Source organism: Phyllopteryx taeniolatus, chromosome 15 (genome assembly GCF_024500385.1).
Source record: "Phyllopteryx taeniolatus isolate TA_2022b chromosome 15, UOR_Ptae_1.2, whole genome shotgun sequence".
Taxonomy (NCBI): domain Eukaryota; kingdom Metazoa; phylum Chordata; class Actinopteri; order Syngnathiformes; family Syngnathidae; genus Phyllopteryx; species Phyllopteryx taeniolatus.
Window position 1 is genome coordinate 18,500,772 of NC_084516.1, and position 24,895 is coordinate 18,525,666.

The window sequence follows — 24,895 nt, forward strand, 5'->3', positions numbered from 1 at the left end:
AATCTGGTTTGTGACCCCCTGACATCCATGTCAGGCATTGTGTGTAATAGCAATCACCTACATGAAAAATGTCAGGCACTGCACGAAAAGCACAAATGATTATGCTTATGTCATTTCATTTTCTCTCAAGCAAAGAACCAAACGTGGCTGGCTCGTTTAGGTGGCCAACGAGACTTTTTGGTTTTTTTGTTGTTGTTGTTGTTGTTGTTGCTGTTGCCCCCCTTGCAGATTGTCAGTGCGTGCCTACGGTCGCAGCAAGCAGTTCGGCGCGATGGCGTTAGACGAGGACGTAAGCTAGGTGGCCGCACCGCCACGCGAATCACAGCGACCGAGGCTGCGCTGCCCGCACGCGCATGGGAACCGCGCCGAGCGCCCGGGCATCTGCAGCACCCGCAGCCGAGCGGAGGGAGCCCTCACCCGGCCACCAGAAGCACACACTCCGCCCGGACTCTCCCTCTTGACTCGCACACACACACACACACACACGCACACACACGCGCGCGCGCGCGTGCGCACACACGCACACACACGCGCGCCAAGTGAAAAGTCGTTCTCCGTGCTTCTCCCCCGGCAGGCTTGCGAAGGTGTTTTAGTCGCTTTATTTATTTATTGGAATAATTTGTTCGAGGCTGACAGTCGAACCGAGGCGCTCGAACTGCGTCTGGAGGCGGAGAGCTCGGACTTCCTTGGCTGGAGGGCGAGAGAAAACACACACACCAAAAACAGTCCTTTCTGTCACTTCTTCTTTTTTTTCATTTTTCTTCTTCTTCTTCTTCTTTTTTTGGAGGGGGGGGGGGGGCGGTGTCCAACGACTTGAAACCGGCTCCTCCGCTCGCTTCCCCGCTGAGGATGAGAGGAAATTAGACGTGTCGATCGAGGCTTTGAGCTTGTTTTACTGGATTTATTTTGGCTGTGGCGAGCGAAGACCCGGAGAGGAGCGGAGCTGCGCGTAAAAAAAAAAAAAAAAAAAAGGAGAAAAAAAAAGGAAAAAGCGAAAGAGGTCTTTCCTCCTTTCTCCTCATCTATATCGCCATCCAGATACAGTTGTATCTATCTGTCTGTCCATCTATTTCTCCGTTTGTGTCCATGTTTTAGGGCCCGTGCGATTTTGCTAAAATGCATCATCAACAGCGGATGGCAGCTTTGGGCACCGACAAGGAACTGAGTGACTTACTGGATTTCAGCGCGGTAAGAACGTTATTTATTATTGTTTGGAACAAATGAGTGTGATGATAGGAGAGGCTGGAGATAAATGAAGCACGTCCTGTTAGGCTTTCACTGTTTACATTTTAAATTCACAAGTTACAAGGCGCATACACTGCATATCTTTCTTTGAACTGGACAAAGTGTGTGTTTATTTAGAGTTAACTTAAAAAGTGAGTGCATATTTGTGATGTCTTTTGTTGTTGTTGGGATGTGTAGATATTTGTGATGCTGCATTAGTAATTTTGTTGTCTTATAGATGCGAAACAGCGATTTGAAAATGTTCCCATCATCAATGGTAGTATATCTCATTTTAAATCCTTCTTCCCGCTTTATGTGTAGCCTTTTGCCTATGACAAAAAATGTTTTTTTGTTTTCTTTTTGTGTACATTTTCAATTACAATGAGTGCCACATTCACAGTGTACGCAATCGTTCAAATGCATAAAAAAAAATAATAAAAAAAAGACTTTTTGAGCATGAACCTGCGTGTTGCACATGTCCCGCTCGTGCAGCATTCAGTGTTGCAAGCGCAAAGTTATAATCCCGCTTTAAATGGAGCCCCCACCCCACCCCACCCACCCCCCACCACCAGTTCCCTTGGAATAAAAGCCTGTGGTGTGAACTTGAGGGACAGGAAATAGTGTTCAATGCTCTCGGCCATGTTTTCTGTGCCTCTACCTCCCTCTGGGAGCAAGTTTGGTCACAAGAGGAGGAGGGGGATGAGGGGCGGGGGGGGGGGGGGGGGGGGGGGGGGAAATAGATACAGCCCTCTATGAGGAAAATAAACGGATTCTCATTAATCCTGGTATGAAAAGAAGATATGTCGGATTAGAAGGTGCAAAAAAGGGCAGTGGTGCTTGCATGTGCAGAAATCCTTGAACAGAAGAAAATAAATGCACCCTTTCAAAATTACCCCTTAATGAGCACAACAATGCAAATGTCATAAGAAAGTAATATATTTCCATAGTTTACCTTATTAAATCAGTTAAACAGGTAGATCTTCATAAAATTCCCCCGACGGGATATTCATGCATAAAAACTATTATGGGATGCCAGACTATATTTTCAATTTCAAAGCCGTCAAATGTAACACACACGCTGAACCGCATTGCTTGTCAATGTTAAATAAGCAGGCGGAAGACTGCTACTTTATAGAGGCTGTGGCTCAAATGTAGTTTTTTTTTTTTTTTTTTTTTTTTTGTGTCCTATGGGACTGTTATTGTGAGATGTTCAACATCGCAAAGTAAGTCATGAAAACAAAAACAACAATTGATGATTAATTGTAATAGGATGTGCTGCCATTATCACAAGACACTGTATTGCACAAAGGATTATACACGATATTAGTCAAGTTATTATTCAAGTGTCAGATAAATGGTCTGAAAATTACAGTCATGCATAAAATGTATTATTACAAATGTAAGACTGAACAATAATATTGTCAAACACAAATGTACGTAAGCACAGCAGATTTATTCTTACATTTGTGCTGTATAATGCTTCACAAATTACAAATTACACCGTACACACACTTTCAGGCCTCTGCCCATTAGAATAATTGAAAATGAAAAGTTATATTTGATATTTTTTTGAGTAATGTGGGTTGTCCTCATGGTTGACTCATTGAAAATATGAATATATGAATAAACAAGCATTTTGACCAAATAGAGCGCCAAAGCCCACCGATGTTTCTCCTCCTAGGACCATTAAAGCAGGCCGGACATTAATTTATGCGATCGTAGGTCTGTGAACGCCCACCAGCGGATAAAGTACTCAAAGTGCTTCTTTTGACAAGCGATAGATCCGCTAATAAAAAGAATTCATCGCAGCTCTGTGGGTCATCGAACACCGGCGCGACCTCCGTCGCCGACACCTCGGGCCCAATCGGAGGCACAATGTCAACATGTCAACGTTAATCTTATCAATCACTGTCCATATCTGTCTCATCTCATGACTTTCAATTTATAATAATAATCAGAAAATACCTCATGGTGCATGTGAAAGTTTGACGCTGAGATAGCGCTCACTTCGGCCTGATGCTCCACACAGATTATGTATTGGGGGTCACATGATCTGTAATATGGTGAAGGCTCATAGTCACTGGTGTAATGAGACAGCTTGTAACATAGTCGGAGTCGATTTCAGCTTCAATATGCATGTAGTGATCACTTACTGTAGATTACCTTCAAGTCAGATATTAGAAAAATTTCAAAGGTTTCATTCCTAAATACAAATAAATAAAATAACAAATCACAGAAGTGAAACTGATAGTGAACTGCAGATTAATAACTTTCCATTTCAAGTTTTAGAACAGGCAAGTAGGGTGCTCATTTGTTACCGTTGTAAACATGTAGCCCTTGTAATTCAGTTCTTGTCAGAAAAAAAAAAATATATATGTTTACTTCTTAAAAAGCAGCTGTCACCTTTACATTTTGAGGCAAGGCCTGATCCACTTTTTCCAGCCAAATGTCTCCCCGGTGTATTGGAATGAAGCTTTTCATATGTAGCTAGAGTCATTTTCTGCGTGCTCTTATTGGAGCCTCTGTGCTCTTGGAGGTAATGTGTGCTCTATTTGTCTTGTAGATGTTTTCCCCTCCTGTTAGCAGTGGAAAGAATGGACCGACCTCCCTGGGGAGTGGACATTTCTCCGGCTCAAGTATGTCATCTTTTTTCTTTTCTTTCAATGAGCTGTATGTTTTTCTCTCAATTTAAAATGCTCCCATACACCTGTTTACTGCTGCTTTACTTTTGTTCTGTGTGGGTAACCACGTTCTGCATATGTAAGTTTTGGGGGAAGGATATTTCGCATTGTAGTTATTTTTTTTTATTTTTAATTTATACATGATATTCCACGCATCAATGTCTCCTGATTATATGCGGCTATTAAAACTACACTTAAGGAAATACTAATAGGGTTCACGAGTGGAATTGAGCAGCTACGACTTCGGGGTCACTTGCACAATCTGATTAGATCCAGTACAGGAGCTGAGGATTTAATTTGCAAATACGTGTATTACATTGTTTGCCATTGTGCTGACGCACTGCATTGTACTGAAGCATTTCTAAAATTGTATCCACGATATTAGATAGACACTAACTGGTCAATTCATTCTCACTTGCTCACTCCAATAAGATTCAATTCAAGCGCTTGAGTTTCAGCTTTGAATGATACTGTCACACAGCTGTTTATTTTATTATTGTGGTATTTTACAGTGGCGTACTGAACTGCGTCATACTTAGAAGTGTTTCTTACACTCCTTTTGTATTGGATTTTATTAGATTGTATACATTCAAATCCACTGAAAAACCACAGGCGCTTTAATTCCAGATAATTAGTATAGTACATACTAAATGTAATATGGTGATATTATGTCGGTTTTTACAATTTGAAGGATCACTTTGGTTTTCAGCTGTTCACGTTCATTCCTGAGAGAGACATCCTGTTTTTCTGATTTGGTGATGTCACTCTTTCCTGCCTGTGACTGTACAGTGAGGATTAGCTCACTGTGGTTCCATACAGTGTGGACCTTGTGGTGTCAAACTGTAGTGAAACATGCTAGCACTGAAAGTGAACATTCGGTTTGCGAAGCAAAACTGCGTTTTTGACTTTCGAGTCAGGCTGTGAGTTGGTAAGTTTGTCAGGGAACATTGTGCGAGTGTGATTGACATTAATGAGATAATTCCAGCACAGTGTGTAATTTATTCGCTTAATCCTATTTGGCTTTTGAGTAAAAAGTGGTTAATTCCTTGTCTTCCATTTATACATTTTGTCATCATGCAGTAGGTGAGTCAGGTGCACTGTAGCGCTCAACTTTTTGATGCTCCTTATGTGTGCAAGTGATACACCGTTCACACTGAGCCACTTGCTCATTCATGCTGTCACTCTGCGAGTGGCAGGCAATAAACATTCGATATTATCTCTATCATTTACTAATTCAGGATGTAGCCAGCATATTACCAATTGAGAGTTGTGCGTAATATGTTTAGCTTGCTTTAAACAGTTCAGATGCTGAGATCAGTACAATAAAAGTGCTGATTGTCCCTGTCGCTGCCGACAATACCTCCTGAACAGCTGCTTAGATGCAGAAGAACAAGAGCTGCAGTATGCTTTACATTCAATTCCTTTCTGTACCAAGAAGTAGATCCGGTCAAGTCCATATTTCTTATTTCTTATTTCTTACTTCGGGTACTCTATCTTCCTTCTACTTTCCCCCCAAAAAACAACAACAGTATAACATGCTTTAAGAATGCTTGTTCGTCAATAAAGTATGTGCCTTGCGACTTTTTGTTTTACCTTTATTAAAGACTGTTGTTGGCGTATGGAAGATGGCGAGGAAGGGAGAGAGAGGAGAGGTCATTGTTTGGAAGTAGAAGCCCTGCTTATCTAGGGTTACTTCCCTTTATTTTTCCTAGCACAAGGATCATTTTGGGAGGCACTGAACTTCTGTTGCGCAAAAAAAAAAAAAAAAAAAATCGCTCAGCGATGTGTACATCTTGGTGAGATTGACTATGCGTAGGCCATTTTCGTAAATTGCTACGAGTTATTTCCTGAATTGCATCGTGTTTCTAGCCTGTTTATCTAAGCCCTGGCACTCTGAACTTTCTTTGGCCACATGGTTACCTATTTAGCAGTTGCACTCGATAAACAAGCATGAAAATCTTTTGAAATGCTTCGGATGAACATGAAGGATGTTGCTCATTCAACGAGAGAACACTCAAACAAAGTTACGCATGTGCACGGGATGCTTTGTGTGGGCGCTCGATTCTAGGAAATGAGTGGCCAAGTTGAGTTTTGGTACAAAAACTAAGCGTATGTACAAAACCTGGGACAAAAGTTTGATGAAACAAGCAGGACAAAATAAATCGCACGAAATCTAGTGCATACGAAAACAGAGGGTCCACGGTACCTCACTAAATTTGCTCAATTCAACCACGGCTTCACGAAGAGGGTGAGACGTACAATTGTTTACCTAGGATTGTATTTATATTGCGAACATATTCTCGTTGTGTCTGGTCTTAAAGCATGTGAATTCATTTGCACCTGGATGCACAAAGGCAACACAACATGCTAACATCCGTGCATGGATTTCTCGAGGCAGTCAGTGAGCGTATTAGGGCCTTATACAAATGTTTTCATTGATGGATTAGACATGTCTTGTGCACACTGATATAATGTATGTATATATAATATCACACACAAACACACACACATACACATACGATATATAATTACATACACAGATACACAAACACACACATATGTATATATATATATATATATATATATATATATATATATATATATATATATCGTATATGTGTGTGTGTGCGTGTGTGCGTGTGTGTGCGTGTGTGTGTGTGTGTGTGTGAGGTGGCACGGAGGACGACTGGTTAGCACATCTGCCTGGTTAGCACATCTGCCTCACGGTTTTGAGGACCGGGGTTCAAGTCCCGGCCCCGCCTGTGTGGAGTTTGCATGTTTTCCCCGTGCCTGCGTGGGTTTTCTCCGGGCACTCCGGTTTCCTCGCACATCCCCAAAACTTGCGTGGTACGCTGATTGGAGACTGTGAATTGGCCTTAGGCGTGAATGTGTGCGCGAATGGTTTTTTGCTTCCATGTGCCCTGCGATTGGCTGGCGACCAGTTCAGGGTGTACCCCGCCTCTCGCCCGAAGATAGCTGGGATAGGCTCCAGCACGCCTGCAACCCTTGTGAGGATAATATGATATATATGTGTGGGTGTATTTTATTTTTTACAATTTGCTCCACCAATACTCAACATCAATCAGAGACTTGCAGTGTCACATGTAAGTCATAAAATGTGACATCGTAAATCAGCTAACTTGTGGTTACTATATTGTGGATTGTGTCTTCGAGGCAATTAAAAAGCATCAAGTTATAATTTGTTCCATAAGGAGGGTTGAAAATGATTCCTGTTCTCCAAAAGTTTGCATAATCCAATTTGTAATGCTGGTCACCTAACTTGACTTTTACTGACTTCTGTTTAATATTTAATGGTTGTTCATTTGAGATTACAGCATTTCATTTAGTTGAAATAAAAAAAATAACATCATGTAGATAAATGTCCAATTAGGCCAATTTTCTATTAAACCTTTGTGCATAATATTTGGAACACTGTGTCAGTTGGTTGTTAAGTCAGTGAGTTAGTCAGACAGTTGGTACAACATCAGTATGAGCCCGCTTGCAAAGGAATTTTGCACAAAAAGTAATGAATAAACTAATCATTTTCTGAAGTATTCTTATTCGCAAATTATAGTATTGCTGGAAATTATTTACTTTTGCTGCTTTAACATGACTCACTATTCTTGAAGTTAATTGCTGTAACGAGACGTACTGTATGCAGAGCACGGTGATGATTGACAACGTTATGAAGGGTTGGATGACAGCGGTAGACAGCGGATGACCACTCAAAGAAGTTTACAGTGCTTTTTATTTATTTATAAACAGATGGCATGTATGCGAGTTGGCGTGTACCCTTGTACCCTTTTTGCCCTGCACGAAACACCTTATACAATATTATATAAACCAGCCTAATTAGCGCCATGTACATGTAGCATAATGTCCTGTGCCATATTGAGGGAAGGGGAATCCGCAATCATCCGAGCAGAAGGAATCGGTGTGGTTGAAATCTTTCCTGCAGGGTTTTTGCAGACAAGCTCCGAGGTCATTTCTGTCGATCCTGCTCCTGTTCCTGAGCCATTTTGTTATTTTCCTAAAAACAGCACATTGCAGACGTCCTCTTTGTTTACTGCTTGTTTGTGTGCCTTGGTGTGGTTTGCTCCCGTGCCGCACATGCAAATGTGATGCAAGACAACAAATTTGATGAGTTTGGGGGGAAAAGGACCCAGTTTTGGTTGCATTTTCAGCAGCTGTTATGCTTTGGTTTGCTATTCCGTGTCTATCTTCACTTTGGAATTATCTTCATGCACAAAATAAAAAGCAAACACCCAGCACTGTCACACAAATTTGAAAGTACACACACAAAATCACTTTTTTTCCACCCACATGTACAAGATTCATCACGCACACACATTCTGCTCACCCCTGCTGTGGCTTTCTGCAGGCCTCGGCATTTTGATGAGCCCGGCGCTGTTTGTGAATGCAGCTAATTAGAACTCTATAGACCCACACAGCCATGAGAGCAGCAGTTTCCAAAGGAAGGGATGAGGCCAGAGGCTCGGACATGCTGACACTGAACCCGGTCCTCACATTGTATGTTTAGTTCTGCTCAGCAGTCATGACTTTGGTTTAGATTTGGGACAAGTTTTAGAAAATATGCTGCTCTGTAGTTTGACCTCCTAGCATGGGGCTAAATCATTACATGAAGAGTATTTTCCTTCCGCTATCGTTTGAGTAGAGCTGTTGGATTGAAATACAACAAAAGTTCAAAATATCCAAATTAGAAAATATACAAAAACCTATTCACAGCTAGTTGCTCAAAATGACATTTGCATTTCACGAGTTCTTTCTCTAATGCTCTAAGATAGCGATAAAGCCCTGACTAATAGGAAAGTAGCAATTGGTGTCAAGAAAGTATGTTCAAGTGATACTGTACATCTCGACTGATTTATAGCAAGATCTTTGCATGTCGAGCAGGAGCTAAGTTGGCCGTGGTTATTAGCGGAAGTTACGAAGAGTTTCTGCCACATGAGTATGTTTTTGCTTTGCTAGGCTATTCAAAAGCTCAAGCTGTCATTATTGCTTGACACTTTGATGATGCTATTTTGATGGGTTGCGATGGTGACATCCTTGCAATTCAATTTCATTTTAAGGCTAATGTAAGATGAGTTTGAAATGATTAAAGTGTTTTAGGCTCATTGTTGTCACATATTTTGGGTTGAAACTATTTATAAAGACAATAATAAAAATTTTTAGGGGGGGAGTCAATTACTTGCAGTTCTTTTGCTAGTCGCGACAATCCTCGGTCCGTATCCCCCAAGAATAGTGAGGTTTTGCTGTATTTATATTTATTGCTATGTATACATCACAAACCAAACTTAAAAAAAATGTAGATCACATCATAGCATGTGCATAAAATGTATCAGACGTGCGTTCATCCAATTATTTATTACATTACTTCACCGACGAACCGAGTCTGCAGTGTTTCTGATACACTAAGACTGCTGACTTGAGTCGGTGAATGAAATCATCTGAATGTGTTGTCGCTCCGTGAGTCCGTTAACTCGATCTGTGGACTTAGCAGCAACCAGCGGGTTTCAGTACGAAGATTCGAATCATGTGCATGGGTGATTCAGAACACAAACAGTTCTAGAGTTGTCATGATGGGGGTTTGCACTTCCTGACTGTTGTCTAGTTCCTACTTTTTAAATACAAGCACTATACAACAGTAATTGACAGCTACCAAATGTATTTCCTATATATTTTGCCAGAAGAACTGTGTGGAGGTGTCAGACACTTGTCATGGAAACCATATCAACAGAAATACTGAAAAACAAAGCATACAAAGCAAATGTAAGGGAACACGTCAAAGAAATTTACATTATTAGATCTGTTAAAGATGTATTTTGGACACTTGCAACAAAACTATAAATATTTGTCTAGGGTTCTTACAGCTTAGTGGATGCTAAGTCCTCATATTTTGGGAAATCAATTCACCTTTATACTGTACGCAAAGTCCCACATGACATCCTCAGCCCACGGTCATCAGCAAGCAGGAAGTGGATTAACTATTTTAATTATTGGGAGATTTTGCCTCGTTGTTGTTTATTTTGGGATCATCCCTGGAAAGATAATGCACACGTCAAACTCTGTGTGTGTTCCTAATCTCCTCCTGGATGAAGCCGTTCAGAGAGCAGCTCCACTGTGCTTGTCACCACCGCCACTCGTCTATTTCAGGTCTTGGCTGCTTTCGGTGTAACCCCCCCCCCACCACCCGCCAACACCGTTCGAACCCCTCAGATGTGCCGTTTGTTTCCCTGTCAACAGTGTTGGAAGGGGACTGAGGTGTGTGAGTGTGAAAGTGTGTAAATGAGAGATTTGAGGAGATTTCACAAAATTGTGCGTACGTGTGTATGTGCCCGTGTACTAAATGTGTTGGTGGAAAAGCAGGAGGTAAAGCTGAAGGAAAGACTCAGCATGAAATACATCATAAAAAAAAAACAAGATGAAGGAAAGCATAAATGAAGAGCCCAAATAGATATATATGAAAGATTAAATAAATCGAAACTACACTGGATGTGAAAGCTTTTTTCCAAATGATCTCAATTGGACCTGTGTAGACAGCAGTAGCTCACTCTGAAAGGAATTTGTCTCTGTGTGTGTTCAAGGTTAAGATCCCATTGCCGATGAGGAAATATGGTAACTGAGACTGGTTGTTGGCGAGGTGCCGTTTAGCAAGCCAGACGTAAGATGAAGCAGCTCCATCACTATGACGCATCTCCTCCGTTTTTGTGTGGTGTAATGTAAAACATGTAAAACATGTGCGGGAGAGTAGAACTAAACATACAACATTTCATGCATTTTATCCTTGGGCTGTTAAATTTGCTTCATTGCACAGAAAACATCACATTTGGATAAGCATGCACACTTGGCAGTTGTGGTTGTCGACTGAGTAGGACACACCGCACGAATATAGTGGAACCTCTGTTTACAAACATACAAACATAATTGGTTCTTGAACGGGGTTTGTAAATTGAACATCATTTTCCCATAAGAAATAATGTAAACATGAATAATTGGTTTCAGCCTGGACCAAATTCCTCATTTTAGTAAAGGATTGTTCACTTTGAGCACAATACAAAGCTATACAGTACTGTAAATAGAACATGACAAGGTGTGATCAATCAAACATCTCATTACTAACCGAGTTAACAACATCAACAAGCGGAATTGTCCTGATTCAAATGCAACCGCCCTGCCGACACGCACCCAAACAGTCTCACAAATTCCTCTGGTGCATTCACAGCCAGTCGGAAATCACAAAACCCCTTAACTTGAACAATCAGGTCGCTACAATTATGAAGAATAAAAACTGAAATCCACTTGACCTTGACTTCTTGGCTTGCAGGTTCTTTTCTTGACAAAAAGTCTCGCCTTATCGCAAATGCTAGTCTCGGAAATGCTCTTACCCGTTCGCCGTTTTTCATTGATCCAAACGAGGACCAGCTTTTGTTCCAGAAGTTTCTCTCGGTGCTTTTGAAGATATGTCACTCCCTTGGCCATGTCAGCAGCAACAAAAACTTTGTACTTGCGAGTAAGCTTTGCAATGCGTGCGCCGTTGATATAATCCTCACAAATAGTCTTTAGGTTTACAGTGAGTCCCTCCCTCTTGCCACGCTGGCTTTTCTTGTACCCAGACGGAACTACCAAAATGCAAAAATAAAGAAATCAAAGCGAAAAACACCCCAAAAGTTCGACAATGATGCGCTAAGCAAGTACCGAGCCATGAGCCTGAACAGGATAAGCAGTACAAAATGGATGGATAGATGGATGGATGGATTACCTTAGAGTCGTTATACGTTTTTGGTGGGGAAATTTGGACTCATGGAGCAGATTCATTTTATTTCCATTTTATCTTTTGGGGAAAATTAATTTTTAAATCGTCCCCTGCGGTAGCATATGCTTCTTCACACATCTGCAGAGAAATTTAGGCAACCGTAGATACAACCGCGTTGGCATGTTGGATTTTTGTTCCTTTAATTGGTATAGCTTAGTCAGTCACAGTTTACAGCTGAGAGGAATAAAAAGGGGTTTGCTTTAATAATATCTCCTCTCACGTTTGATTTGATACACTTGTACCGAAACAGATAATGCATTTCAACGTGGTTAACAACGCCCCCACCGCCACCCTCTTGTCTCTATTCAGTCAAATCAGCCTCCGTTCCGCCCGTCACTCAAACTCATCCTGGATGATCGCTTTCAAAATAGACGTGGCAGGCAGAAGCCGGTTGCTCAATACCTCACCCTCCTACCTTCTCTCTTTGTCGCTGAGGCTGTTAAATTGTCTTGTTTCCCTGGCAAAAACACCCAGCCATCCTCTTAATTGAAGTACGGATTAAGAATTAATAGGCGTTTTTAGTTATAATGGCAAATATTATGAGCTCCATTTGCTTTTCAAATGCTAATAATGACTGCTAATAATGACAGAGATTTCAATGTTCATGTCTGTGGCAGGGATTTAAAAAAAAATGTGTTTTTTTGGACAAAGCTCTGGAGATTGACGTTAGCTATTGCTTCAGCAAACCGACTTACTACTGAGTTGCACTCCATATGTTTTCCCCAAAGGCACACAGCTAAGACTAGTTGGGTTCCGCTATAGTTTAGAATAGCTTCTTTTTTGTTCACTTTGGTCTGTGACACTCACTTGTCACTTTTGTGTGTCCTATCCTATATGTGTCAACCATCAGTGTTTTTTGTTGCCTTCTGATGCACTCTGTAATAGACGACTAAACGTCTCCTGTCAGACAAACTGTCAGTTTTTAATTGCTGGTCTTCATCATCTTTTTTTTTTCTGGAGTCACAAGTGCCTTTTTTAGACGCATCTGTTGGACACCTGCAGTAGGTAATATGTCGGATTTATACGCAAGCCCGTCATTAACTGTGGAGAGTGATTAGGGATGCAAGACAGGCACCGAAATTGAGTGCATAGATGTCCATACAATTTAGTGTAAATATGTCTTGCTGATGTGTAACGTACTTCACATTTCATTTCTACACTTTTTCTGGGACGGAAATAAATGTGATAGTAATGATAGGTAATGACATTTCTTTCTGTCAGAAACACATTTTCACCATTACACTGTCACGATGTTACGAGTAAACTTCTCGATCTCCAAACTTGAATATGACATCCACCTCAAGATCGTTCATATTGTATTATTTTTTCTGACTTATTGTTGCCAATAGCCATATTTGGCTGAGCAGCTTGGACAGTGAGCAATGTTCCCAAACAACTGACCACAGGGCTACTTTGTGCATTATTTGGAATCCCATGCACGTTCCTGGCAAGACACACCCCGCTGCAACATGATTGGCTCCTGGGAAGGGCAGGCTATGCAGATGTAACCAGACGACCATCCAAAATGTATCACATTTGTACGAAATAAAAACAAAGTTTGTTATGGTTAGGTTTAGGGCTAGGGTGGTTTAGGATGGGTTAAGTTTAGGATAAGGGTGGCTTAAGGTTAGTGGGAAACAAATTAACGCTGCCACACTTAAGTCACATACTTCTTTTCCCGTCTGGAAGCAATAGGCCGTGTTTTACCGGGATACAGCAGCGAATCATAGTGCAGCGTGGCGTGTCCTGGAGCCAGTAATATTGGAGCAGGGTATGTCCTGCCGGGAACGCACATGGAATTCCTAGTAACGCGTCAGAAAATAGGCCCACGTGCATTTAGGGTTTCGGGTTTCTGACCCGGTATGCATACTTCGTTTTTCAGTCATTTATGGAAGTGAATGGGAATTTGTTAACTACGTTGTCGAATTTGTTAACTATGTTGTCCTTTGTTTCTATTTCAAACTTGTGCTGTCCTGGTATCCATCCATCCATCCATCCATCCATTTTCAACACCGCTTATCCTGGTTAGGGTCGCGGGGCGCAGGAGCCTATCCCAGCTGACTTCGGGCGAAAGGCGGACTACACCCTGAACTGGTCGCCAGTCAGTCGCAGGGCACATATAGACACAGACAACCATTCGCACTCACATTCATACCGTCACTGAGTGGGAACTGAACCCACGCTGCCCGCACCAAAGGCAGGCGAGTGTACCACTACACCATCAGTGACTTCACTGTCCTGGTAATGTACCTTAAATTCAGTTTGTAGCTAATTTCTTTTTGTAGCTTTTTAAAAATGGCATAATGTGTTTTTGATCTTTTATTCTGCTTAGCCACACATCCTTCTTTAATTCAACCCCTCTTGTCATCTGATAGCACACACCTCTCACTCAGCCCCTTTTATATCTTTATCTTTCAAAGTATTCAGTGCAACTGCAAAGCTGCAAGGCTAGATGTCATCAGTAAACATTCTTCATCCTCCTCGCTCTGCAGCCAATATGTGACGTCATGACAGGTTTGCACCTGTTAGCTCAAAACGGAAGCAGTAGCATAGAATCGCATTCAGTGCCTAATCACCAAGTCCTTAGAAAATAGAGACAGTCAATGTCAAAAAGCTTGGCTTGTAATTACACTAGTGCTCAGCAAGACCTTGCACAGTTACTCCTGTTGAAGGCAATGTATTGTTTTTTTTTACCGTACGTCCACCTTTGTACGTGTGAACTTAAATACATCTTACACCTCATCCACTGTACATCAGAAAAAAATGAAAGAAATATAAGAAAAAATAATTTAGCCAGAGCAGCTGACTCCTCACACTCTCTAATTTTGTGCCCCATATACAGGCCTCTTTATCCTCTTCATTGTCAGAGTTCTTCTAATTCTTAGAATTCCTCTAATCCCTCTTTACCTAATTGTTTTTATTTTATCTTGTTACTTATAATTGTAAAAAGTGCTCCTCATTCAACTTCATTATTATTTTCCTTTAACCTGTCTCTTTCTTCTCTTTTTGGCTAGCAAACTGTTGCTGACTTGCAGTTGTCCTCCCAATGTTGCCAGTTTCTTGCAGGCAACTTTTTTTCTAAATTTAGAAACCATATTTTGTTTTTTTGTTTTCTTTGCAAAACATCCTGTGATCATGTGATGTTTTTGTTTGTTTATTCATTTTTACTTAGTATTTCCTTCCAGCCATCAACATCAACTGTTTCTTCCTGCTCTTATTATTCTGCACTTCCTTCTTAATCTTACAACAGTTGCAGCCATTGACCTCAGAGCAGATTCTGTTTACTTGTGTGAGGTATACTTTAGACAGAATCTGTCTAAAATAATAATTAAAAGAATACAAAACCAAAAATTGAAACAAAAACACAAATGAATGAAGAAAAAACAACATCAGCATCAATAACAACTTCAAATTGTACAGTATTTCCAAATATAATGTTCCAAAAAGGTCAATCATCACATAAGTTGTCTCACTATAAAGGGTAAAATGTCACACTGGATTTTACAACTTATAAAACAAGGACAGAATTATTGTTGTTCTCCTTTTTTACTTGAAAGGGATCATTGAAGTCAAGCACAGAAAATGTTCATCATTAAGCTTGAAAAAGTCTTTGAACGTAACCATTGAATATTATGCAAAATGCACTGGATTAAAGTCCTTACAAACTGCTGGCACATAGGACATGACTCATTCTCAAATGCCTGTTTTACCATTTTTGAACTTAAAGTACAAGATTAAAAAAGAAAGTTTTGTTTCTTGATGAAAATACATGTGACAACTAACCCCAAAACATTTTGTCCCAAGCTACCATGTTTGTCAATGCTAACTCTATCTTAAATTTAGCTTAAAACAGAAGCCTTAATCTCTCCTCTAACAAGTACACACATATCACTGCTAGGATTTTTATCTGGGAGAAGCTTATTTTAAAATATATAAAATTAACATTTTTTTTTACTTTGTGTTGTCCAAAAAGGTTGATGGGCGCTCATCTCAGGTCACGATGTGTGATTCTCTTCTCGGACAGGGCACGACCCTCTGACCACGTTAAGGAAGAAAACTAGTACCGTAATTTCTCGTGTATAATGCGCATTCTCTACTCCCAAGAAATGTCAAAAGTCAATAGTATGCATTATACACGGGTATAGGAGAAAATGAAAAAGACTCACATTTTATAAATGTATGCCGCCATCTAGAGGTTATGAAATGCTGTACACTTTCATTCCACTATTCCACCGCCCCCTAGAGGTTATGAAAAAGGTGTAGACTACACTTTCATTCCAATATGACAGGTGTACATCCATCCATCCATCCATTTTCTTTACCGCTTATCCTCAATAGGGTCGTGGGCTGCTGGAGCCTATCCCAGCAATCTACACCCTGAACCGGTCGCCAGCCAATCGCAGGGCACGTAGAAACAAACAACCATTTGCACTCACAGTCACACCTACGGGCAAATTAGAGTCTTCAATTGACCTACCACGCATGTTTTTGGGATGCGGGAGGAAACCGGAGTACCTGGAGAAAACCCACCCAGGCACGGGGAGAACATGCAAACTCCACACAGGCGGGGCTGGGATTTGAACCCCGGTCCGCAGAACTGTGAGGCAGATGTGATAACCAGTCATTCACCGTGCCGCCACAGGGGTAATATGACTCCATATATGCACAATTGTGCTCATAAGTTTGCATACCCAGGCAGAATTTGTGAAATATTGTTGTTTTTTTTAAAATACAACTGATGATTGAACAACAACCATCACTTATTTCTTTATGGTTATGTTTTGTTTAATGATAATGCTTTTCTGAAATGCTTGACAGTTTAATTTGAATCCCATTAAAATAAAATTAAATGTGTTTCGCCTGATCCTTCATGTTTTCTTAAAAGTACCCATCTTACAAATTCTGCCTGGGTAGTCAAAAATGAGCACAACTGTGTGGTTTCTTATTTACTAAATAAAGGTAGGGTTGTGAATTTAAAAGTAAGAGCAAGTAAATAAAACTAAAGTATTATGTGTTCAAATAAAGTGCTTAACCAGAATAATTCTTTGAAAAAAACAAAAGAAATACAGATAATACTTCATGTTTTGATCATATGGATAGAAGCAAAATCATGGATTATAAAAATGTTGACCTCAAAATTTCCAGAATTTTGAGGTCAACTTTGGGGGTGCGCATTATACACGAGAAATTACATTATTCTACTTTTTTGTTGCAACTTCTGGTGGAGAAGATATTTGCAATGTGACAGCTTACCCAAGTGACGACAAGCCCCGGTCGCCCCTACTGTACCAGAATTACATGTAAAGACAATTTATTTTCTCTCAGAGGGCTCGCCAAAGCTACATATCTTGACATGTCTGTTTTCAAAAAAGCATTTATTTCACACACTCACATAGATTGTGAAAGGGCCAAACTAAAATATTTGCAGCGAATTATACCAACAAGTAGACGAGTAGATGGAACTTTTCTGTCCTAGCTTGAAAACAATTTAGTCTCTTGCTGAAGCCAGTCCAGAGAAACGTACAAACATCCGCCCTCTCAAGAGAAGCCTTCAAATTGTATTTCTCCTGGGGCTACCTTGGTTCAATTTCATCTAAACCACATCTGGAGAAACTAGCGATGGCATAATAATCAATTAACTGATAAAGAATGATGTTGACTGTGTGGATTTAATTGTTGATTAATTGCATTTCGAAGCACTTTAGGCATAATGGAGTACATTGAGTGCAACTAGCAGATTCACTTTTGATGCAGTCGAAACAAGTTTGTTGTCTATGAAACTACTTATTGACATCACTTCTGGGAAATTGAACCACAGTACATCCATGCTAAGTCAATTTCTTGAGGCTGTTTTATTCTGCTTAATATGATACTGGAATCAAAAAAGGCATTGAATTGAGACAGAAATCAATTTGTATTCAAACATTTAATATTTCAAAAATCACAAGTCATTGATTGACTTTTATTTTCCTCAATTGTGGATCAATTGTACTTCTTCAAAAATTCCAAAAACATGCATGTTAGGTTAATCAAAGAATCAAAAATTCCCATCAGTGTGAGTGTGAATGATTGTTTGTCTATTTGTATGGTATGAATGACTGGCGACCAGTCCGGGGTCTATGCCACCTCTTATCAAAGTCTGCTGGGATATTTTTTTTGTTCACCTTTAAGTGTTGCAGCAACATGGAAACAGTGTTTTATGACCCCGAAAATGATCACTCAATAAGTAGAAGGCTAACCAAACCAGGACACATTAAACTGCTTACAGCTTCTGCATGTTGCGACAGACTTCATCCATAGTTGTAAAACACACATCGATCACCATTCACCTAACTCCCAAACACATAGACACAAACAACAAAACAGCATATTTTCCCCCTGTCCTTTCTTTTTGCCTCATTGCATTATGATGGCGACCAATTCAGGGTGTACGCCGCCTCTCGCCCACAGTCAGCTGAGATAGGCACCAGCACGCCCGTGAGTCTAGTGAGGATAAGCGGTTCGGAAAAAGGATGGATGGATGCATTGTGATGGCTGCATTCTGTGAAAATTACCAAATGAAGCAACTTTTGCTTCTCTTTATCATAGAGGCAGTATTGACATAAAATATACTTAAATATGATTTAATGACATAGTAAATTTAAGGCTTTGATACTGATATTTATCATTCTACTAACATTAACTGTATAGAGCTGTTATAAATACGAAGTATGCAACATCATGTCCGTTATTTTGGAATATATCATTTGACACGACTCTCTCAATATTTTGTTGGAGTTATCCAGACTTAAATGTGCCCTTGCATCAGAATTCATTTTTTTCCCACTGTTTTATGCGTTTGACATCGACTGTATGCCGTTGGTTGATTGAACGCAAAAAGGGATTAAACATCAGAAGACCAGATCCGATTTCCGTGTGTTTGTGAGGTAGAAAGTTAACACGACATTCCCCAGTTTTAAAGGTCAGAGGACAAAGATGTTAAAAATGTTCTTGATAACTCTAGAACCCGTTTACAAACCACATGTGGCATTTCGAAGTGATTATATAGCAGATATACAGCAGTTAAATCGATAAATATGATTCAGAAAGCGCCTTCTGCCAGTGTCTTGAGCTTTGGCTGGGTTCGCGGAGTGCCCAATACGCATAATAAAAATAGAATTTTTTCAGCTAAACTTGACAACTTGCTGGAAATGATGTGCATGTATTACATAACATAGAAACAATGCAAATATGAATTTTAACTGACCCCATAACATCTGTGTCCTCTGACCTTTAAGTGAGCGAGTCTACAATAATACTATACTATACACATCATTTATGACGTGAAAATGCAATAGCGAAGCTTGCAGTAACTGTTGTCCCAAGGTTCAAGTGAATGGGAGCAGAGGATAAGCCTAAACCACAAAATATCCCTCTCTTTTAATTTTCACCCATGTCCCCTTTCAGCTCATGTCACCTACGTGTGAGTGGGCCAACAATCCAAGGCTTGGCGAATTCTTCTTCACAATGATTGTAAGACCCCACATGGAAGTATCCAAACGCAACGTTGCTATGAATGCTTGGCTGCCCCAAGTCATGAGATGCCGTGATACCGACAAGGACCAATCAGAGCAAAGCTGTTTTCCATAGTTAAAGAATCGTAGCGATCCAATTAAAGCAAAGTTTATTTCCATATTGAAAAAGGAAAAGGCCAACCAGAATAGCTTGAATAAGGGCATGCTGGGCATTTCCAACCCAAATTATCTTGCAAACACAATAAAAAGACATCAGAGATTATTAGACATAACATTTACAAAAGTGATTCCGTTATTTTTTCCATTGCAAACTTTGCCGCTCTTTTTGTTGTTGTTGGAGTTAGCACACAGCTGTGTTTTCAGTTGTTCAGTGTTTTTGAGTGGATAGGGATATTTCCGGTTCGATTTTTTAAAACAGAAAATGTAAGTAGAAAACAGTTCTGTTTTGACAGATATTTTTTTGTAAATATAGCTATAAGAGGTATGCTAAATATAACAACATGTAGTGAATTTGGATTTGGATTTTCAAACTTTATCCCGATTGGAAATTAACTATAATGAAAAGTATCATGATGCTACGACACTTTGAAGAAAGCACATGAAAGATGAGCATGTGCTAACATTCAAGGGGTTAATTACTGTGGGATCCAACATTTTGTTGCGGGAAAAATGAGGGGAAAGCAGCATGAAATGATGTGAAAGAAGGAATGGAGAACAAATCACATGCTGTCCACAACAGGGACAGATGTGATCGTACTTGGATATTTTTAATTTGCCCAGATGCTATCTTTTACCAGCCTACATTTTACAGATTCAATGAAAATATTTTTAATTTGAATTAACTGGACAGTGATTGCCTGGCGACCAGTCCAGGGTGTACTCCGCCTCTTGCCTAGAGCCAATTGGGATGGACTCCAGCACACCCATGACCTAATGAGGACAAGCAGTGTAGAAAATTGATGGATGAAATAAGCTACATTTCATTTCAAAGTCAGCCATGAAACAAATATTCTTATTTAGGAGTGTGTATTGCATAGCGAATCTGTTCATTGAGTGTAGTAAATGTACTAATGTTATGTACGCTGACTTGCCAGAGACACAGTGAACCTTCACACGACAGAGACTAGCAGATGAAACCATCTGGTTCAGAGTGAGAGGTGGGACGGAGCAGGGAAGCTGCACAATGGTTTGTCCCAGCTTTTGTTTTAGTCTCAGGCTTTGGCAGCGCTGGCACCAGAGTGGCATTGCCAATTCCAATTCCCTGTGTGTGTGTGTGTGTGTTTGTGTTGTGCGTGTGTGTGTGTTTGAGAGAGATTTTTTAAGCAAGCCCCTCACCCCTTTTGCTACACACACACAAACACACGCTTACTGACATACATGCACACTCACAAAGATTGTAAATTGTCTGGAACACCCCAAGTGCCATCTGGTCCTGTGATGGGGCAGACAATGTGTGTGTGTGAGTGTGTGTGTGAGAGAGAGAGAGAGTGTGTGTGTGTGTGTGTGTGTGTGAAAAGAAGCATTGAACGGAGAAAATGAGAGTATATGCATGTGTGTATACGTTTTATGGTTGTGTGTATTATGTTGTGTTGTTATTGTTCATATGTGGACACATAGAAGAGTAAAGATACAACCAAAATCAATTTTTCACATTTATCAAATAATCGCTGCCTTTTGTGAGTTCATTTGGTTTTCCTACCCTGATGATGGCCTGGTATTTAAAATGAAGTGAAAGTAGTTTATAAATTATAAGGAAAAAGTATTTTCATTTTTGTAGGGTTTTCAAGACGGTTTTGTATGCACATCAAACTGTACGTGCGTGCGTTTGTGTGTGTGTGTGTGTGTGTGTGTGTGAGTGTGTCATCGAGAGAGACACATTGATCATCCCGCTACATTCCATTCTCTCTGGGCTCTGAATAGCAAGAAACCCTCACTATAAACATTTGTGCCGTTTTCTCCTCCACTTCCCCCATTACGCCCATAAAATTGATCCATTGGAAAAATGTCCAGTTATGTTCAAACTGTGGGTGAGTCCCGTGTTTTTGTGATTAATATCTCATAACTTGTAACTTGCATTGATATTTTACGTGAAAATGAGCATGAATAGTCGGCAAATTTATTAAAAATAAAACAAAACAATACAGTACAATACAATACTACACTTTTTTTTTTTTTTTATTAAAATGAAGTAACTGTGACAGGCTTCTTTATACACTGAATAATCTATAATGTGTTGACTTCATTTTAATGAGAGCGTTCATTTAAAAATATTGATAATTTCAGTTTGGTGTAGTTTAGTATTGGCTAAAACTAGAGGCTGGAACATTTACTTCCTTGTGTTTTTGCCTTTGGTTAAAACCATTTTTTAGGAAGGCATTGTTTTATTTTCAGGGGTTTTCTAGGCTTCCATCTTTTCCCCCATTTTTCTAGCCTGCTGTCTGTTGGATGGCCATCGTTTGGCAGCTCGCAGCCATTCAAAGAACCAATTATCCAATAAATGCAGCTTAATGAAGTTCTTTCCCTGCTGCTGTGGTACTGAAAGGCAGAGGTGTAGATCTTATAGATTTACAACACCGAGGCTTTAAACCAAATAATAACCATTCAAAAGAATATAACACCTACTTATGGTAAAGATAAATCAAATGTCATACGCAATTCTGCTTCACTGTCATGGATTTGCAACACAAATTTTATAGTAGAAAGCTGAAAAAGACAACTCAGTACAAATGTGAGATGGAAAAAAAACCCAAAGATCTCAAATTGATGATTTCAGGTATCAGGCATCAGCTTAAAAGTCATTAGGAAAAAGTTTGTACTTTTTATAGAATTGATCCAAAGAATTGAAGGCAAATCAGTGTTGGTAAAACATTTGTCGAGTCTATGGAATTATGCCAGCTTCGGACCAAACTGCCTGACGCAAAATGGTGACAGACAAAACTCACAAGAAACAAACTACACAAACAGAAGGTCACATGGTGCCAATATTCATTGAACACATGGTTTGTAAGTGTATATTCACCTGAGGATCAGGGATGTCCTATAATGTACCACTTGAAAAAACAAAAACAAAAACAAAACATAAAACTTGCCAGTCAATATAAACTGCAGTCCCAGAATGTGCTGAAACCAGCTGCTGCGTTGTGATGTAGCTGCTCCCTGCTCCTCTGATGTGTACTATGTGAAAATTATTGGCTTGCATGGGTCACTATTTGTTTATTTCTGTGTGTGTACCACTACGGGGTGGCGTAGCACTCAATTGTATAAATGTGTTACGGGTTAGTGGGATAACCTTAATGGACGTTCCTGACAGGCTCCCTTGAGACTGTTTAATCAGCTTCCTACCACTTCCAAACTGTTCGTATTAGTTCTTAAATAGTAGCAAAGTGAGTTAAGTATCGTTAAAATAATAGTTTTCTCACACACATAAATAATTTACAATGGGTATCCATAAATGACCTAACAACCTTATAGTACTACATATGCTCCCTGTTCAGATACAGTATGTCTGACTATGTTCTGCACTTTTGCATATTTGGTCAATTTAAGGGCAAATCACATTAAACAACAAACAAATAATCTCTGGACTTTAAGACCACTTCTTCAAATTGTCTTTGCCCAAGTTCAAATGCTGTGTTCACACCTGCCCAAACAAACCACACCAAGGGGTTGCATGAACCAGAGATCAGTTCAGCCAAACTAAACAAGACATCGGGTAAACACCCTCAGAATTTTTTAGCCTTGAAAGGTGGTTGCATGTGCATGTGACAGTCTGACACATATTTGATTGATGGCAATGTCATGCTAAAACATGAGCTTTAATGTGTTGCAATAATAGGCTTCTGTCTAAGTTTTTCAAACGCAAGGTTGGCGTCATAAAATGATAGAACGCTTAGAGGTCAGGAGATCAGTCACAACAAATTCTTTCATCGACTGCCACCTACGTTGCTGGTGTAGTGCAGTAACTTCTGCCATGTCAGCCTGATTTACAGAAATGTTCTAGGGACCTTGGTTGCTATGTGAATGCAAAACAACAATGAGCCACAAGGACTTGGTCCCAGGAACTAGTTTTGATGTACTTGTAAAGTACATTAACAGTCAGTCACTTCAGCAACAGTTTGTGAAATGCTCCACCTTCTGCAAAATGTGAGTTAAAGTGTGTTTGAATAGTCACCGATGATTTACAGTACCTTTTTGTCCTAGATGAATCATTTTCTTATACCTTTTTGTTTTTAAAAAGCAGACGACTGAAGGTAGCTTCACTATATAAATCTTCACTATAGGGCACAGCTGTATTTTCAGGAAAACAGGCGCTCCACTCGCCGTTTCCTCAATAAACTGTTTCCTGAATGGATGTTTAACCTGTAGAGATGGACTCTTATGGTTAAGTTTTGAATTCAACACAAATGCACAAAATATAACAAATAATAAGTCAATAATACCAGATTTGGTGGGAAAGCTAAGATAGTTATTTCATTTATACACCTTTTTTTTTTTTACCTTGTTTCACCAGATCTTCCCACGCTCCTATTTAACAATGATTAATTTTAAGTTAGATTTTGAGTAGAGAGCAAATGCCTGTTTGAAGAATAAGCCTTGAGGTTAGCGCAAGGGAGAGAAGCCAGGGGAGATAGCTGCTCCACTTACAAGTAAAGACAAACATTGTCTTCACAGTGTGACAGTCAAGCTTATGACTTGTTGAGTCTCATCTGTCTGTACTGCAGTAGGGTTTGTATTAATTATCCAACAAGAATTGTTTTTAAAATGTCCAAATCATGGACAGCAAACAAGTATCTTCCCTTTTGATGTGGACATGGCCACCAGTGACCGGTCTGTTTCAACACAGCAATGCTAACACCTATGCCCACCTGAATATTCTTGGGTGACTTGAAGAGCAACACTTTGGCTGACAAATACTTTGACTTATCTTTATGATGCAGAACCACTGCTTCAGTGACGAGGCAGTTTGAATGGGCTTGAGAAAGATCATTGTAGTCTTATTATAATACTGTATTTAAAGGTTGTATGTGCATTAATTTCTGTAGTGATGAAACTGGATCATCCGAGAGGTCGTGACTGACTTCACTCCCCTAATCCATATTCAAATAGATCGAGAGGTTTGAGTTAGATTCTTTGAAACACACTTATATGTGAAATAGTGGTCCAGTAGGGGTCCATATTTGCCGTGGTACCTTTTGCCAAGGTTAAAGTGGTCCAGCTCTATTCCCAAGATCTAAAAGTCCACTTTCAAAAGTCCAAGAGCAATATCTTTAACGATAGCCTACCACCCTAATGAGCCATTGGACCACCTAAAGGAGACAGATCATGGAAAACTGAGTGAACATATTCTGCATATGCCACATACTTGCCTGTATATGGATCGGCACGCAAATTGACAAGTGTAATTTGGTGGTTTAGTGCTGAAGTGCTGGCTACATGAGAAAAATACAACTGATGCTTTGTTTCTATGGGGGTTCACAAGCGCTTCGGACTCTTCCCACTTTGGACTTTTTTTTACACTATTAACTCAGCAAGTAGCTCCATGACTGTCATGATAACAAAAGCCATAGTGGCCCAGCAGTAGAAAGGGTGCAGGGCAGTGGCTTTTTTTCACATGCGATGGGACTGCACCCTCAGAACAAACA

The 24,895-nt window shown here is 39.9% G+C and overlaps 1 protein-coding gene across 8 annotated transcripts in view; it reads left to right on the forward strand.

Annotated features, from left to right (window-relative positions):
* Nucleotides 1-226: 226 nt before the first annotated feature.
* Nucleotides 227-24,895, forward strand: part of LOC133465315 (transcription factor 4-like) — a 193,873-nt gene continuing 169,204 nt past the window's right edge. For 2 of the 8 annotated variants that reach the window (XM_061748004.1, XM_061748010.1), the window contains exons 1-3: nucleotides 233-1,188; nucleotides 1,463-1,501; nucleotides 3,788-3,860. In XM_061748004.1, the coding sequence (XP_061603988.1) occupies nucleotides 1,117-1,188; nucleotides 1,463-1,501; nucleotides 3,788-3,860 (184 nt within the window). In that variant the 5' untranslated portion in view covers nucleotides 233-1,116. Of the gene's footprint in view, nucleotides 1,189-1,462; nucleotides 1,502-3,787; nucleotides 3,861-24,895 lie in introns of all 8 variants that reach the window. The other 6 variants (XM_061748005.1, XM_061748007.1, XM_061748002.1 and 3 more) reach the window with 6 other exon arrangements.